Source organism: Ornithorhynchus anatinus, chromosome X1 (genome assembly GCF_004115215.2).
Source record: "Ornithorhynchus anatinus isolate Pmale09 chromosome X1, mOrnAna1.pri.v4, whole genome shotgun sequence".
NCBI classification, from domain to species: domain Eukaryota; kingdom Metazoa; phylum Chordata; class Mammalia; order Monotremata; family Ornithorhynchidae; genus Ornithorhynchus; species Ornithorhynchus anatinus.
The window spans coordinates 18,320,704-18,335,865 of record NC_041749.1 but is presented as its reverse complement, the minus strand read 5'-3'; the positions used below and the strand labels follow the sequence as shown (position 1 = coordinate 18,335,865).

The 15,162-nt window shown below is 44.0% G+C and overlaps 1 protein-coding gene across 10 annotated transcripts in view; it reads left to right on the top strand.

Moving 5' to 3' along the window:
• The window catches only part of TCERG1 (transcription elongation regulator 1), a 57,415-nt gene that overhangs the window by 29,090 nt on the left and 13,163 nt on the right, over positions 1-15,162 (top strand). For 3 of the 10 annotated variants that reach the window (XR_003754438.2, XM_029050317.2, XM_029050312.2), the window contains 8 exons: positions 1,433-1,545; positions 3,033-3,121; positions 6,447-6,664; positions 9,319-9,396; positions 9,531-9,627; positions 11,171-11,303; positions 12,073-12,162; positions 13,606-13,724. Coding sequence is in view for 9 of the 10 variants with exons in the window: in XM_029050317.2 (XP_028906150.1) it covers positions 1,433-1,545; positions 3,033-3,121; positions 6,447-6,664; positions 9,319-9,396; positions 9,531-9,627; positions 11,171-11,303; positions 12,073-12,162; positions 13,606-13,724 (937 nt within the window). In the remaining variant the exon portion in view is untranslated. The remainder of the gene's footprint in view (positions 1-1,432; positions 1,546-3,032; positions 3,122-6,446; positions 6,665-9,318; positions 9,397-9,530; positions 9,628-11,170; positions 11,304-12,072; positions 12,163-13,605; positions 13,725-15,162) is intronic. The other 7 variants (XM_029050320.2, XM_029050319.2, XM_029050318.2 and 4 more) reach the window with 6 other exon arrangements.

Here is a 15,162-nt window from a genome sequence, read left to right as displayed (position 1 = left end):
GAGTAGACCAGAAGCAAAAACCCCCCAGTTCCTGCCATCTAAGAATTTAAAATCTAAATCGAGGCGGGGTGGCCGACAGAAGCTATTTTTAACTAGCGGGAGCAGGAGGAAGATAGTAGCATGTACATGTCAAGGTGAGATAGCTGAATAAAGACTTCAACAAATGCCGAAGCTGGGTAAAGCACATAGGTGCTAAGCTTGCCTGCTGGGCTGGGATATGTGGGTTGTTGGGAATCACTTGGGTGAGACTCTGAAGGAGAAGTCTGAAGTTGGAGAGAGCTATTCTGGGCAGATTTGCGTCTTTTGCTCCCCTATCTATAATTTATTTTAATGCCCGTAGGTAGGGCAGGTCACACCTACCAACTCTGTCGCATTGTTCTTCCCCAAGCCCTTAGTTCAGGGCGGAGTTCACAGTATATGCTCAAGAAATATCATTGATAGTTGCAATCTATCCAGATAGACACATTGTGCCTAATGCCCTAACAGCCTCCTATCCAAAATGCAGAGCAGAAATTCCAGCTATGGGAGATTGGGTGTATGTCAGAGAAAATGGAGACCGATGAGTGTTGCGGAAACGGAAGGTGAACTAGGTGTGTTTCTCAATCCGTAGCATTTGTTGAGCACTTAATCGTGTAGCGCATGTACAAAGGGCTTGGGGAAGTATAATACAATAGTTGGTAGACCCGATCCCTGTCCTCAAGGAGCCTACAAATCTAATTGGGAAGATGAAAATAAATTACAGATGGGGGAAGCAGCAGTGTAGAACGAGCTTCTGTGGAGGCAAATCCAGAGAAGTCACTTAAAATTTGGAAGAGAGTTCTAAAGAACCTCTTCCACAGCCCCACCCACCACCAGTGTAATTAAGGCCTGGAGATTCAGAGTACAGGTAACTCTTTCCACCCTCAAAGACTAGTGGTAGAGGGAATGTAAAGGAGAGATCCCTGTAGAGGGGAAGAAGATAAGCCAAACAACTGTAGATTTAGGTGAGAACAGTTATACTGCTTCTCCCAAGCTCTGAAGGGCATTTCTCTTGTTTTCTCATTGCTTGCCTGTATCAGGAATTCCATCTTTAGAGCCTTCCCACCCCTACAGACCCCATATAATGGAATGATAATGGTTTGTATTTGGCATCTAAAAATGTTGGAATGCTGATGGAAATTTAGCATTTAAACTGGATTGTCCCCCGTACAGTTACATTGCAGAACTAGAGATTAATATCACAGATCTAAATGCTGTCCTTAACCCAACATGTATTTGATAGCATGAGAAAACACTAAACGATTCCTCTCCCAGCAAAGATGCCTCTTGGAAGTGGGCAGTCCCTGGCTTCGGTCATATTTTTCCCACTTGTAAGAGGGCTAATACATCAATGCTTATTTTAAAGCAAATATTTCATCAGTGTCTAAATGTTAAAATGATGTGTCTTTAACAGAAAAGTTAGAAGAGAAGATTAAGGAGCCGATCAAAGAACCCCCCGAGGAACCTCTACCAATGGAGACAGAGGAAGAGGAGCCCAAAGAAGAACCAATAAAAGAGATAAAGGAGGTATGGGCAAACATCTGAATCAAATTAAGTGCTGGTCTTCCTTTTTAGAATCATCGTTGGTGCATTCAGAGAGACTGTTTTATGTTGGAATGCTGCATCCCAGCTGAAAGCAGGGACACAATTATTACGGAGAGAGACCGGCACGGGACATTGCAGTTAGGAAAGGATTGGCTCTGTTGGAGCAGAATAGTAATAACTATGGTATTTATTAAGTGCTTACTATGTGCCAAGCACTGCTCAGCAGAAGCACCATGAGGATTGTGAGGCGAGGAGGCAAAAGCAAAAACAGGGTTAGTGCGGTTGGGATTGTGGGTCCTGAATTAGTCTTTTCCATTTTGTGTACTGCTATAGGTATGTTCAGGCACACACACACACGGTGCAAATTTTTACGTATATGTTTATGTGTATATTTGTATATACAGTAGGATCACAAGAAGAGTCCTGACCTGTGAAACACCTTTTTTCCCACCTGTGGCAGTTGATAGTCTACTTCCCATCAATTTTGTATGTTTGGCTCCTTCTTAGACTGTACACTCTTTATAGGTTGGGAGAGTGTCTGATTCTGCTGTATTGTAGCCACCCCCCCACACCAAATAGTAAGCACTCAATAAATCCAAATGAGTAAAATTAGTGGAGAGGAAGAGTTTTGGCCTAGAGCAGAGAGAGAATTTCAGTCTTTTCCTCAGAATATAACTCCTCTGTTCTGTAACTGATGAACTGTTTCTCAGGTAGTTTGAGGGGTGATGAAGCCACTAGAAGAAAGATTTCAGCCAGGTTGCTGGTGCTGTTTCTGAGGAGAATCCCATCCCAGAGGAAGTTTGGAGCTCTCATCATCAAATTGTGTTTGAGTGCTTACTGTTTGGAGAGCACTGTACTAAACTCTTGAAAGAGTACAGTGCAACAGAGTTGGTAGACCAGTTCCCTGACTACACACTCTTTCCAAAATGTGGAAGTGAGCTTTGGGGGGATGGTGAATCTATCACTCTCGGGCAACTCCAGTAGCAGCCCTGAGGGTAGTTATAATTTGGGGCTGTTAATGAAGGGTCATTGTGGTTTGGATTCTGTATTGCTCTCCTCCCCAAATGGAGCTCTCTTCCTGCTCACTCAGCCAAACCGTGGCCCTGCTGTTCTCTGAAGTCCTTCAAAAATGTCATCTCTGCCAAGGGGTGCTTCTCCATCAGTCCCCCAGTTCCTGGTTATGCCATTCCACCTTAGGTCTTAGCCACTTTAGCACCAGCATATGTTTATTTTCTGTTCGGATGCTTATTTTCTTTAATCTGCTGTATATTTTGATCTCTCAGCAGTAGCTTGTTCACTCTGTATTTGGTAGGGACCGTGTCTTGCTTACTTTTCGTGCTTCCCAAGCCCCCAGTATAATGTTTTGCACACAGTAAGTACTCAGGTAATGCTATCGATCAGACATCGTGACTGAAATCAGAGTGAAGACAAAATAGAATTTAGCTGCAAGTCATTTTTTTCCCTCCTAGGAGCCCAAAGAAGAAGAAATGACAGAAGAGGAGAAGGCTGCCCAAAAAGCCAAGCCAGTAGCTACTGCTCCCATTCCAGGCACTCCATGGTATGTCTTTTTCACTGCCACCGAGTGATGCTTTCTGGTATGATTTTTTGTTCTTTTCCTCTTGAATAGTCTCGAGTCGGGCCCCCTAGCTCCGTGGGAGTGAGAAGGGGGCCGGGGGCCGCTGCCCCCGTGAGACCGGCCCTGAGGAGATGAAGCCATCGGCTTCGGCCACACACAGCTTTTGGGCAAAGGCAGTTGAACGTAGCCAATCTGCCCATTCTCTGAGAGCGGAAAAGGGTCAGAAGTGGAGCCGACATCTGGGCTCCAGTTCGCGACCTTACTAGTGGGATTGCAGTTTCCCAGCTGGCTCCTGGGCCTGTGGAAATGATTTCCCTTGCTCTCCCCCGGCTCTGTGGCGGGGAGAAACTGTGTGTCCTAATTGTAGAGCACAGGCCCGGGAGGCAGAAGGACCTAGGTTCTAATCCCGGCTCCGCCCCTTGCCCCTTCGGCAAGTCACTTCACATCTCTGTGCCTCCATTACCTCATCTGTAAAATGGGGATTAAGACTGTGAGTCCCATGCGGGACAGGGGCTGTGTCCAACCCGATTTGCTTGTTTGCACCCCAGCGCTTAGTATGGGACCTGGCACATAGTAAGCACTTAAATATAATCATTGTTAATAATAAGGCAGAGGCTCCTATCCCTTCCAGGTTTGGAGTCCAGTGAGGGTGAGCTGTCCAGTTCCCTCGCCCACAGCCTCCCTGGCCAATCCAGACAGCCTGGGGAGAAACTTGGGGGACGCAGTGGGTGTTGGGCTCAGGTGCCCCTGCAGCAATTGCGTAAATTCTCTAAACCAGTAGAGCTGCCGTCCTGCTCCCAAACCCAGACCTGCCTCCCAAACCCAGACTTGCCTGCCATTGCTGCCACCTGGGGTGTGGGGGCCCTGGCTCAGTCTGCCTGCTGTGGTCTAGTGCCAGAGCCCCCCCCACGAGGCCATGGCAGCCACAGAAGAAGAGGAGACGGCACGGCATCTTCCCTTCCCTTCCATATCTTTCACTCCCTCCCCCTTTCCCATTTCTCCCTTAGCTCCTCCCTTGTTTGTTCCTTCCCTCCCCTCATCCGGAGCGTTCCTCCCAAAGTCCTGCCCCCTTGCCCCTCAACCCTACAGTCTCCCCTATAATCAAAATGAAAGCTCGAGTTTGATTTTCTTCCTGTCCAAGCGCCCCAGTTCTCAAAAGACCCTCAAGAAATCATCGTGGTGGTTAGGTAAAGTATGCCCCCGACGAGGTTTTTTATGTGGTCAGAAACGCAATAATATGTGACTGGGAGAGGTAGTTTCACACAGATTTGCCATTTGAATGCTTACCTCACTCTGTGGACTGGCCATGAATTTGTGTGAGTAATGAGTAATGTATCACTCTGTGACAAGATGGAGTAACAGGTTGGTAAATGTGCGTGCCCAGATTACACTGGAAAGAGTTTAGAATTGAAAACTCCAATCCAAAGAAACTCGGTGGATAGAAGATTATTTCCTTCAGGTAACAAGGCTGTCCTAACTCGTGATTCACATATAGTTTTCACGGAGAGGGTCCGGATTGCTCTGGACCACAAATCCACAAATCCCCTTTAACTTTGTCCCTGTTTTTATTTCTCTAGAACCAGGTAACGTGCAAAGTACTATTCTCTAGAAGCCTGTTAGGGGTTTTTTGATCATCACCTCTAGAGAACTCCATAGGCCACCTCCACATTTGCCCCCAGGTTACTTGGAGGAGAAATCCCTCAGCCCCATTACCAACATGCTGTGTATCTCAATGTAGTGGTAGAAAATTCCCCTGACCCGTGCCAAGTGGAAGCGTTGCAGTCAGGCAAAAGAAACTTGAAGTTTTCACAAACTGAGAAGACAACAATCAGGTTTAAGTTTTCTTCATGGAAGTCTAAGAGATCAGTAAGTTAATAACAGAATGCAATCTAAATTTTCATAGAATTTGCTCTCAGATCCTTTAACAGATTATCCCCTTAAAATAGGAAGCCATAAATTGAGTGGCTGAATGGGAATATTAGAATGTGATTTTTCCTCTGTTAGAGGAGGGAAAAAAGGAATTACAACATGGGTGTGTTCCCAGAGAGCAACAGAGTTGTTCTGATTTTTGCTTTAGCTCCTGTCTCCCCACCACTCGTAAACTCGCACCAACTGTGCTAACCGGAACAATCTGAGTTTGGAAGAACGGAGCGTCTTCGGAGCTCAGTTCTTTCACTTGGAAAGGGGTTCAAGTTCACCTCCATAAGGTTGCCTGGGCAGTTTTATATTTTCAGCACACAGGCAAGGAATAGTGTCCCCCAACACTATTCTATTGTACTTTCCCAAGCACTTAATACAATGCTCTGCATACAGTAAACACTCAGTAAATACCATTGATTTTATTTAAATTCCTTTGACTTCAGAGTCCCACGTCTGTTAGAAGCTGACCTGGACTGTTTATTTGGTGGGGAAATAAAAATATCTCCCAAGACTCAGTCCATTAACTAAGTCACTGGTATTTATTGAACACTTAATGTGTGCAGAACACTGTACTAAGTGCTTGACTTCCTATTTAATTATTATTATTGTATTGGGCACTTTTTATGTGTCAAGCAGTTTTTCACTGCGGGGATAGATGCACGGTAATCAGTTCAGGCACAGACCCCGTTCCAATTAGAGGCTCACATATAAGGAGGAGGGAGGACAGCTATTTAATCCCGTTGTACAGATAGGAAAACTGAGGCCCAGAAAAATGAAGCGACCCACACAGCAGGCAGATGGCAGAGCCGGCATTAGAACCCAGGTCCTCCGACTCCCAGGTTGGGGCTCTTTCCAGTAGGCCACGCTGGTGCTTCCGGAGGACCCACCGGCTCTGGCTCATCAGCTTCTTCCCCTTTCTTTAAGCCCCCGGTGTTACCTCATTCCCATCCCCGTCGAAGTAGCCAGGGCAATGTTCAGAAGAGTAGCTTGCCCAGAGAGCCTTGGAAGGGCAGGCGCCCTAGGGGAGTACATGGAGGAAGAACCGATTTTGACCTGAGAGACCCTAGGTTCCCCCCCCCCCCCCCCCGAGCCCAACAGAGTTTTAGAATTAGCCCTAATCCTCACCTTCCAGAGACAACCTTCTGCCTAAATGCTGTGCTTTCGTTTCCATCCTGGCACGAAGAAACACTTCCATTTTTGCAAGAGGATGCTTACGATTGATTATAAGGGCAGGGCTGGTGTCTGTCACCTCTCTTGTATTACAGTTTCCCAAGTGCTTAGTTCAATGATCTGCCCACAGTACCCACTTAATAGATATCAGTGATTGATTAAAAAACTAAGAAGTGTGCATTGAAAGGTACTGATCATCTCTAAATTGGCTTCATAGGTGTGTGGTGTGGACTGGGGATGAACGGGTTTTCTTTTATAACCCTACCACTCGCTTGTCAATGTGGGACAAACCAGATGATTTAATTGGAAGAGCTGATGTTGACAAAATTATTCAGGAACCTCCTCACAAAAAAGGAATGGATGAAGGGAAGAAAATGAGTGAGTGCAAAGTCAGAAGATTTTATTCATCCCTAATGTGCTGTGACCGTTTTCCATGTAAGCTTCATTTTTTCAATGCATTTAGATCAGTTGCAAGTGGATATTGACGATGCCATTATGCATCAGATGATCGTTTTAGCGGACAATCTTTAATAGAATCTGGTCTGAAAAGACAAGACAGTATTGTATTGAGTTTCGTTGTGTAGAAGAGCAGCTTGTACTGTTAAGAACCTAATATTGTTCAGGGAGGATTGAGATGATGTTACTTTTGACTGGGAATATCAGTTGAGAATCGTCTGTTTAGATGATCTCTAAAGTGCTTTGGGTCTGATTTCTAGAAAAGAAGCCAGTTAATGCTAAATGGAATATATGTAAATGGTAACCTTTATGTGGAGAAAGAAGAATGTTAATCTGTGTTTTTACTGTGAAGAAAAGTTTAAATTACATCTGGAGGCGGGTTTTAAAAATGTCCTTGAAACCGTGTTTCTTTTGGTTTGGACAGATAAATGGTAGACTGTGCTCCAGAGACAGTCTGCCACCAGAGGGCTGAAATGCAATAAAATTTCCAGAGCCTTTATAAATACCTAAAGGGGAAAAACCAAAATCTTTCTTCTTCCCAAGGCCCATGTTTTGAGCCCGGGGTCAGTCTCCCTGTTCCTGTCCCCTCTCTGCTTCTTTTTGCTCTTGTTTGCGCCTGTATATTCACTCTTTCTCTCTCTCCTTCTCTCTTCCCCATCCCCCTTCTGTGACTTTTTAGCTTGTTGTGGACAGGGAATATGTCTACCAACTCTGGTACTCTCCCGAGTGTTCAGTACAATGCTCGGCACACAGCCACACTCAATAAATATCATTGATGATAATGGTTACTTTAAATAAATATCATTGATGATAATGGTTAGTTTAAACTCTGCACTCAAGTCCCCTTTACTATCATTTTTCTTCCTCACAAATGTGTCCTGGAAGGAAGAGAGGGGCTCAGGGCGGAAAGTCTGTAGAAACAAACAAAACTAGTCTGCGTTCTCTGTTTAGACGTCTGTAGATTTCATCATCTCTTGGTGCCTCTTTAAACCAAACCTCTAAGATGTCTTTTGATTGGAATTTAAACTACTCTTAGTTTTATTATTATTTTTTTTAAGTGTAAGATCTTATTAAAAAAGACTCGGAGAGAAGTGGCACTCAGGAAAAAGACAAATGACAGACAGGTGAGAGACCAGGCGAATGAAGGGCTGAATTGTTTTTCTCTTCTGAAGCATCAGGTTTTAGAGGAAGAGGGGGCATTTTAAACCTGATGTCAACTTGATTGTGGAACTAGGGACTCTGATCTCTCCTCATTCATTCAATCCATTCAGTCGTACTGAACGCTTACTGTGCGCAGAGCACTGTACTAAGCACTTGGAAAGTACAATTCAGCAATAAAGAGGCAATCCCTGCCCTCACCGGGCTTACAGTCCAGAACCTTCTTCCTCCTCTCACTTCCTTCCCAATCTTGTTCTCTTTCTTGAGGTGTTCCCTGGGATTAGCATACTGGACAGTAAGACTCACTGAGGTTTTGGAATGAAAAATTTAGGGAAAAAAAAAATCATGATTCCTCTCATGTTCAATTCCAAACTGGTGTGTCATCAAACCTGAAGCATTTTATATGCTGATAAATGCTGATAAATAACTGCTATATGCTGTTATTATTATTATTATTATTTTTATGGTATTTGTCAAGCTCTTAAAATGTGTCTGGCATTGTTGTAAGCATTGGGATAGATAAAAATTAATCATTTTGGACACAGTTCCTGTTCCACATGAGGATCACAGTCTAATGTTCTTAAAAATAGATTGTAAAATGTAGACTTGTATACACAAAATTTTCCATTTTAATCTCTCCATGGTTAATTTCTGATGGCACCCAAATCTAATTTGGAATTATGGCCTGGATGTTTGGCAGATCATGTAATTATTGCATAACAATTTGTATCACAGGGTTGAAGTTTTTTATGATTAGAAGGGAGTTTACAGAGATAATTTCTTGCCTATAAATTGTCCCGAGTCATTTTTTGAACTTGTCTCCTGCTATTTGCACTTTGGGATTTATGTAGTTTCCCTTGTTTGATGTCTGTTATAAATGTCATTACAGTATGTACACTTATTACATTTATATACAGTTGTGTATATTAGATCAGTATTGTTATCACTGTTCCTGGAAAGAATCACTGAATTTGTGTAAACTCTTTGAGGGTGGAAATCATGTGTACCAACTCTATCGTATTGTATTCTCCCAAGTGCTTGACTCATATCAGTGCTCTGCCCACAGTAATGACTCAATAAGTACCATTGGTTGATTAACAATGCCAGTGATATACAAAGTATTCTCCTATTGTGATGCATTTGGTTGCAGAGGTTTGGTTGGATTATAATCCCCCGTTCAGCCGTAAATTAAATTCGAGGCCAGTATAATCGTGAAAAAATCAACACCACATAAAATGCCTCCTCAAATCCCAAAACGTTCTCATTTTCAACTTACCAATTTGAGCTTTGGCGAGGTGAACGCTTCAGAAAAACAGGGAAAATTGAATGTGGAAAGAGAATGTGGTGTAGTGGAGGTTCAGCAGCTTAATTCTCTGAATAATAATTTAGAAAAAAAGGGGTTGGGATTTAGAATAGCAGTAGTAGTTAAGTTTAAGTAACAATTTGTGTACGTGTACAGATAACCCCTGTAATAGTTTCTGAAATGTTTTTGCCAGGGCACCCGACCCCGACGATGCTGTCCATCCAAAAGTGGCAATTCTCGATGAATGCAAGTGAGTGAACTCTTCTTTGAAGCTTCTCTGTTTTGATTTTTGTTTGACAATTAAAGCAAAATAATTACGGTTGCGGTGAGCTGGAGACCTCATAACTTAACATTTCACTTGTTGCTTGTTTATTTTTATTCCAGCAAGAAGTTTAATAAAACCTTATCTTACAGTAAAAGAAGAGCAAGAATCAACAGAAGAGACAAATGAAGATGAGCCTATTAAAGCAAAAAAGCGAAAGTAAGTCCATTATGGGCTGCAGGGAGTAATTTGTTCTACGTGTGATTTGTTTAGAATTTTGAATCACAGAGTGGTTGTGCAAAAAGAAGCAGCGTGGCTCAGTGGAAAGAGCCCGGGCTGGGGAGTTAGAGGTCATGGGTTCAAATCCCGGCTCCGCCGCTTGTCAGCTGTGTGACTTTGGGCAAGTCACTTCACTTCTCTGTGCCTCAGTTACCTCAACGGTAAAATCGGCATTGAGACTGTGAGCCCCACCTGGGACAACCCGATCACCTTGTATCCTCCCCAGTGCTTAGAACAGTGCTTTGCATATTGTAAGCGCTTAACAAATGCATAATAATAATAAAGTGACTCTTTGTAGGGATAACGGTGTTGTTCAGCAAAAACTGCGCAATATAGTTTGTAAAAGGGTTGTCATTGAGATTGGTCACTTGGGAACCTGCAGCCTGCTTGAGTTCTGGTGTTCAGTAGACTCCAGTGTTCTGTTAGAAAGATTTTCTGTAACCACATTGGGCGTAAAGTGTAAGTTCCTTGTGGGCAGATATCAACTTGGACCAATTCTGTTGTATCGCACTTCCCCAAGTGCTTTGTATTGGACTCTGCATACAGTAGGCCCTCAATAAATTCCATCGATCGACTGGTGGATTGATTGGTGCCTTCTGACATCACTACTCCTATGACCACAGCAGGGTCTAGAGCCTGGAAGAGAGAATAATAGAGTCAGACTGTTAAAGTGCAACTGTTTTACTCTGTTACCTGTCCCCCCCGACTCCTGGTGGTGTTGGGGAGGAAATCCTTTTCGGGTTGGCAGACTCACCCGCCTTGGGGTTTGCAAGATGCCGCTCTCTGCGTTTCAGCAATATCGTGCTTATCTCCGGGTTGCACGAATCGCGGGGGTGGCCGGAACCCAGGGTACACCTTGTAATCATTTTTTGATTTCAAGGTTTCTAGAGACTTGCGGGAGTCTTCTGAAATTTAAATTTTAATATCTTTATCCTTTTATCGTTTGTAGTTTGGAAATACCGAGCCACCCTCTCTCCTTCATGGAAGGCAGGCAGTTGCGACATTTAATTAAGCGCTTAGACTGGCTGGAACGGTAGACTGAGCTCTGGAAAGGAAGGATATGTGGACGTTAGTTCTGAAGCCCGACTCTCGAGGGACCGATAATCTAAAGGAGGAGACTCGAAGCGGGGTGGGTGGGAGGGAGAAGGGAGCCGCTGAATTCTGAAATTCAGAAATAGCAGTAAAACTCAAGAGTTCATTCTTTCGGCTCTTCCCGGGGCTATTTCCTCTGCTGCCTAGGGTGGGTGACTCCACCCTTCGTGCCAGCCCCTGTGAGTACCTTGGAGTGGGAGCAATAGGCCTGGCTTGTTTCCCCTCTCCTCCTGGTGGGGGTGGGGCCCGTGTATTAATTGGTTCACAGGAGGGTGCCTCTCCCAGCAAATTGGGAAGTCTTGGAAAAGATTGTGTTCCACGCTTCTTGGGAAATGGCTGCCTAGACCGGGCATCAAAGTTACCTACTTAACGCTTCGTTTCATTTCCCCAGGAAAGACGATAAAGACATGGATTCAGAGAAAGAGGCTGCCATGGAAGCTGAAATTAAAGCTGCTCGAGAAAGAGCCATTGTCCCTCTGGAGGCCCGAATGAAGCAGTTCAAGGACATGCTGCTAGAGAGAGGGGTCAGAAAACAATCTTTGGGGGAGATTTTTCTGTTTTGTATAAGTAGTATAAATATGTCTTGCTAAAAGGTCACCCCGAAGGTTAGTAATCAGCATAAAGGAGGGAGAAGGGGAGAGTATCGATTAGTTGTTTGAAACTGCTTTGTCTTCTACAGAGAGTTTTGGGTTTAAATGCCTCGTTGCTGCCCTGTTATGTAGAAGAGTTTTCTAGTAACTGCTCCCGTGTAAGTTATTCAGAGTTCCGTGTTAGGCAGACAAGACAGTGTAATGAGGGTGGCTTCACGGTTTCAGAATGGCTTCTGGTTTGAGCCCCGATTTTGACACTTTGAAGTATTGTCCACAGAGTTCCCCGGAGAGGGGATTTCAGTCTTCTGGAGGTAGTATAATTGATATTGTTCAACTTCAAGCAGTAAAATTGTGAAAAGGAGTGGCACAAGCTCAGGAAATCAAAAGGCAAATCTTCAAGGCTCTTTTCTGATGTACTGCTTTTTAAATGTCACTCAGTAGTGGTTATTTTAATGAGTAATTAGGTGGTGTTACTTCTATATAATTATATGGAAATGTTCAGAGCCAATTAGTGTGGAAATTTGCCATGCTAACCTCCCACTGCTCATCATTTATTAGTGATGGATACTTCAGCATGGCTTTCTGTCATGTCTCCTTTTTTAGCAGATGTCCTGTAGATTTCAAGCAAAATTATAAAGCCTTTCTATTTCTGAGGCAAGTTTAATTACCAGGCAATCCATTTTTTTTTCTTTTCATTTTAAAGGTTTCTGCCTTTTCAACATGGGAGAAAGAACTACACAAGATAGTTTTCGATCCTCGATATTTGCTTCTCAATCCTAAAGAAAGGAAACAGGTAAACATACACTTCATCTGAGAGGGATATCTTTATGTGTAATAGAAATTGATAGTGTCACCTTCATGAAATGGAGAGAAGCGGCATGGCCGAGGGGGATGGAGCATGGCCCTGGGAGTCAGAAGGACCTGGATTCTATTCCTGGCTTCGCCATTTAATAATAATGATGGTATATGTTGGAATTTGTTAAGCGCTTACTATGTGCCAAGCACTCTTCTAAGCGCTAGGGTAGATACAAGGTAATCGGGTTGTCCCACGTGGGGCTCTGCCACTTGTCTGCTGTGTGACCTAAGGCAAGTCACTTCACTTCTCTGTGCCGCAGTTCCTTTATCTGTAAAATGGGGATTGAAACTGTGAACCCAACGAGGGACGGGGACTGTGTCCACCCCGATTTAGCTTGCGTCAGCCAATCCATCAGTAGTATTTGTTTAGCGCTTACCGTGCGTAGAGCACTGCACTTAGCGCTTGGGAGAGTCCAGTACAACAGAATTGGTCAATACGTCCCCTGCGCACAAGGAGCTTAAAGAGCTGAAGGGGAGACATTAAAATAAATGACCTTAAATGCACACACGTGGTTTGGGACTTAGGGTGGGGTGAAAGTTTAATTGCTCAAAGGGTACGGATCCAACTGCATAGGTGACACAGATGGGAGAGGGAGTAGGGAAATATAAGGGCTTAGTCGGAAAAGGCCTCTTGTAGGAGATGTGATTTTAATTAGGCTTTGAAGGTGTGTGGGAGGATGGTCCGGTGTATATGAAGTGGAAGGGAGTTGGAGGTCAGAGGGAGGGCGTGGGTAATGGATCGATAGCGAGATAGGTGAGATTGAGGTGCAGTGAGTAGGTTGGTGCTAGAGGAGCCAAGTGTCCTTTTACCGATGCTGAGTTAGCCGCTTTGGAGAACAAGTGGATTTGTTCTAAGATGATTCACTTGATTGCAATTTTGACTGCCTATCTGATATTCACTTCAGAAAACCCTCATCACTTGAAGTGTATGGGCATATTGCTGACGAATGGGAACTGAATGGAACGCGTTATAAGCCTAGCTGTGGCATCCCACGTGCTATGAATAGGACACCGTTGGGGAATTACCGAACGTTCTTCCGTCAACACGCGACATAATCCTTCCTAGGTTTAAAATAGTCGACACTTTCTTATCTTTTGGAATGACTTTCCCTCTTATGACCTTAAATAAACACATCTATTACTTTTTAGGATGCTCAGAACTTGATCCGTGAGCCGGTATTCATTGAAAGTGTTGGGAATGATAGGTGCACTCAGTGAATCGGATGCTGCTTTAATAATTTAGTTTCGACACTGTAAGATCCTTGTGGGTAGGGAACGTGTCTATCATCTCTGTAGTGTTATTCACTCACAAACAGCGCTCAGCAGATATTACTGAATGATACGTGTGCCTTAGTTGTAAAGTTGCTTGATATCCTAACAGGTTTTTGATCAGTATGTGAAGACCAGGGCAGAAGAAGAACGCAAGGAAAAGAAAAACAAAATAATGCAAGCCAAGGAAGATTTCAAGAAAATGATGGAGGAAGCAAAGTTTAATCCAAGGTATGTGGTTCATTCCTTGAAACAAATGAAAAGCTTACCAAAATACTTTATTTCTGCCTTCAGCCCTTTTAAAAATGCAGAGTGAACATGAAGTTACAGAACGATGACTCTCTAAGAGACGTAAATATTTCCATCCCTTGACATCGTTGTCTTCATTTTTAATGAATTTGTTTGGAAATGCAGGGACATTCCGAGTGGTGGGTATTGCGTGACATAACCGTCTAAAGTATTTGTCGATCTCGTTGTTACAGGACAGTTTTAAAAATTTTGAGTCCGATACCAAAAATAAAAAGAGTAATAAAACTTTTAAAATTAGGGGTGCAGTCTATTCACTGTAGATTTTTGCCTGGGAAGCAATTTGTTTTGAGGAATGCATTTGTCCAGTCTTAAGTTCAGTGAGAGCAGAAAGAGAGATTAGCAACCTGGGACATTCTCTGAAGACGATTTACAGATCAACTTGACCGTCTCCCTTCCTCTGCCATGTTAAGGATCCTAACCACCCACGGCCAAACCTGCGGACAAAGTAATCTGTGGCCTAGGGGTTAGAGCATGGGCCTGGGAGCCAGGGGGACCTGGGTTCTAATCCTGCCACTGCCACCTGTCTGCTGTGTGACCTTGGCAAGTCACTTGTCTGCTGTGTGACCTTGGCAAGTCACTTTTCTGCGCCTCAGTTGCTTCCTCTGTAAAATGGGGATTAAGATGTGAGCCCCATGCAGGACCGGGACCGCATCCAAACTGATATCCTTGTATCTGCCCCAGCGCTTAGAACAGCGCTTGGCACATCATTAGCACTTAACAAAGACCGTCATTATTAGCAGTGTCCCTGCTACTTAAGACAGGTGGAAAGGACAAAAAATCTTAGTAGCACCAGAGGAGGTGTGGAGTGGCGAGGAATGGACTTGGAGAAGCAATGTGGCTTAGTGGAAAGAGCCCGGGCTTGGGAGTCAGAGGTTGTGGGTTCTAATCCCGGCTCGGCCACTTAGCTGTGTGACTTTGAGCCGGTCACTTAACTTCTCTGGCCCTCAGTTCCCTCATCTGTAAAATGGGGATTAAGACTGTGAGCCTCATGTGAGACAACCTGATTACCTTGTTTCAACTCCAGCGCTTAGAACAGTGCTTTGCACATAGTAAGCGCTTAACAAATACCATAATTATTACTATTAATTATTATTACTTAGCCTGGGTGGATTTGGTCAGGGCAGGTGACCAGGGAGCGAGTCTTGAGGAGCTTGCTACCTTAAATTGCCTCAGCCTTAAAAAGGGATTTTCAGGGGTGGTAATGGAGAAGCTTAGAAGGTGGGAGAATGGAGTCCCTTTTGCTGTGCTCACCTGGTTTTTTTACTGAGCGCTTACTGGGTGGAGAGCACTGTACTAAGTGCGTGGGAGAGCACAGTATAACAGAGTTCCCCACCCACAGTGAGCTTACAGTGTAGAAGGG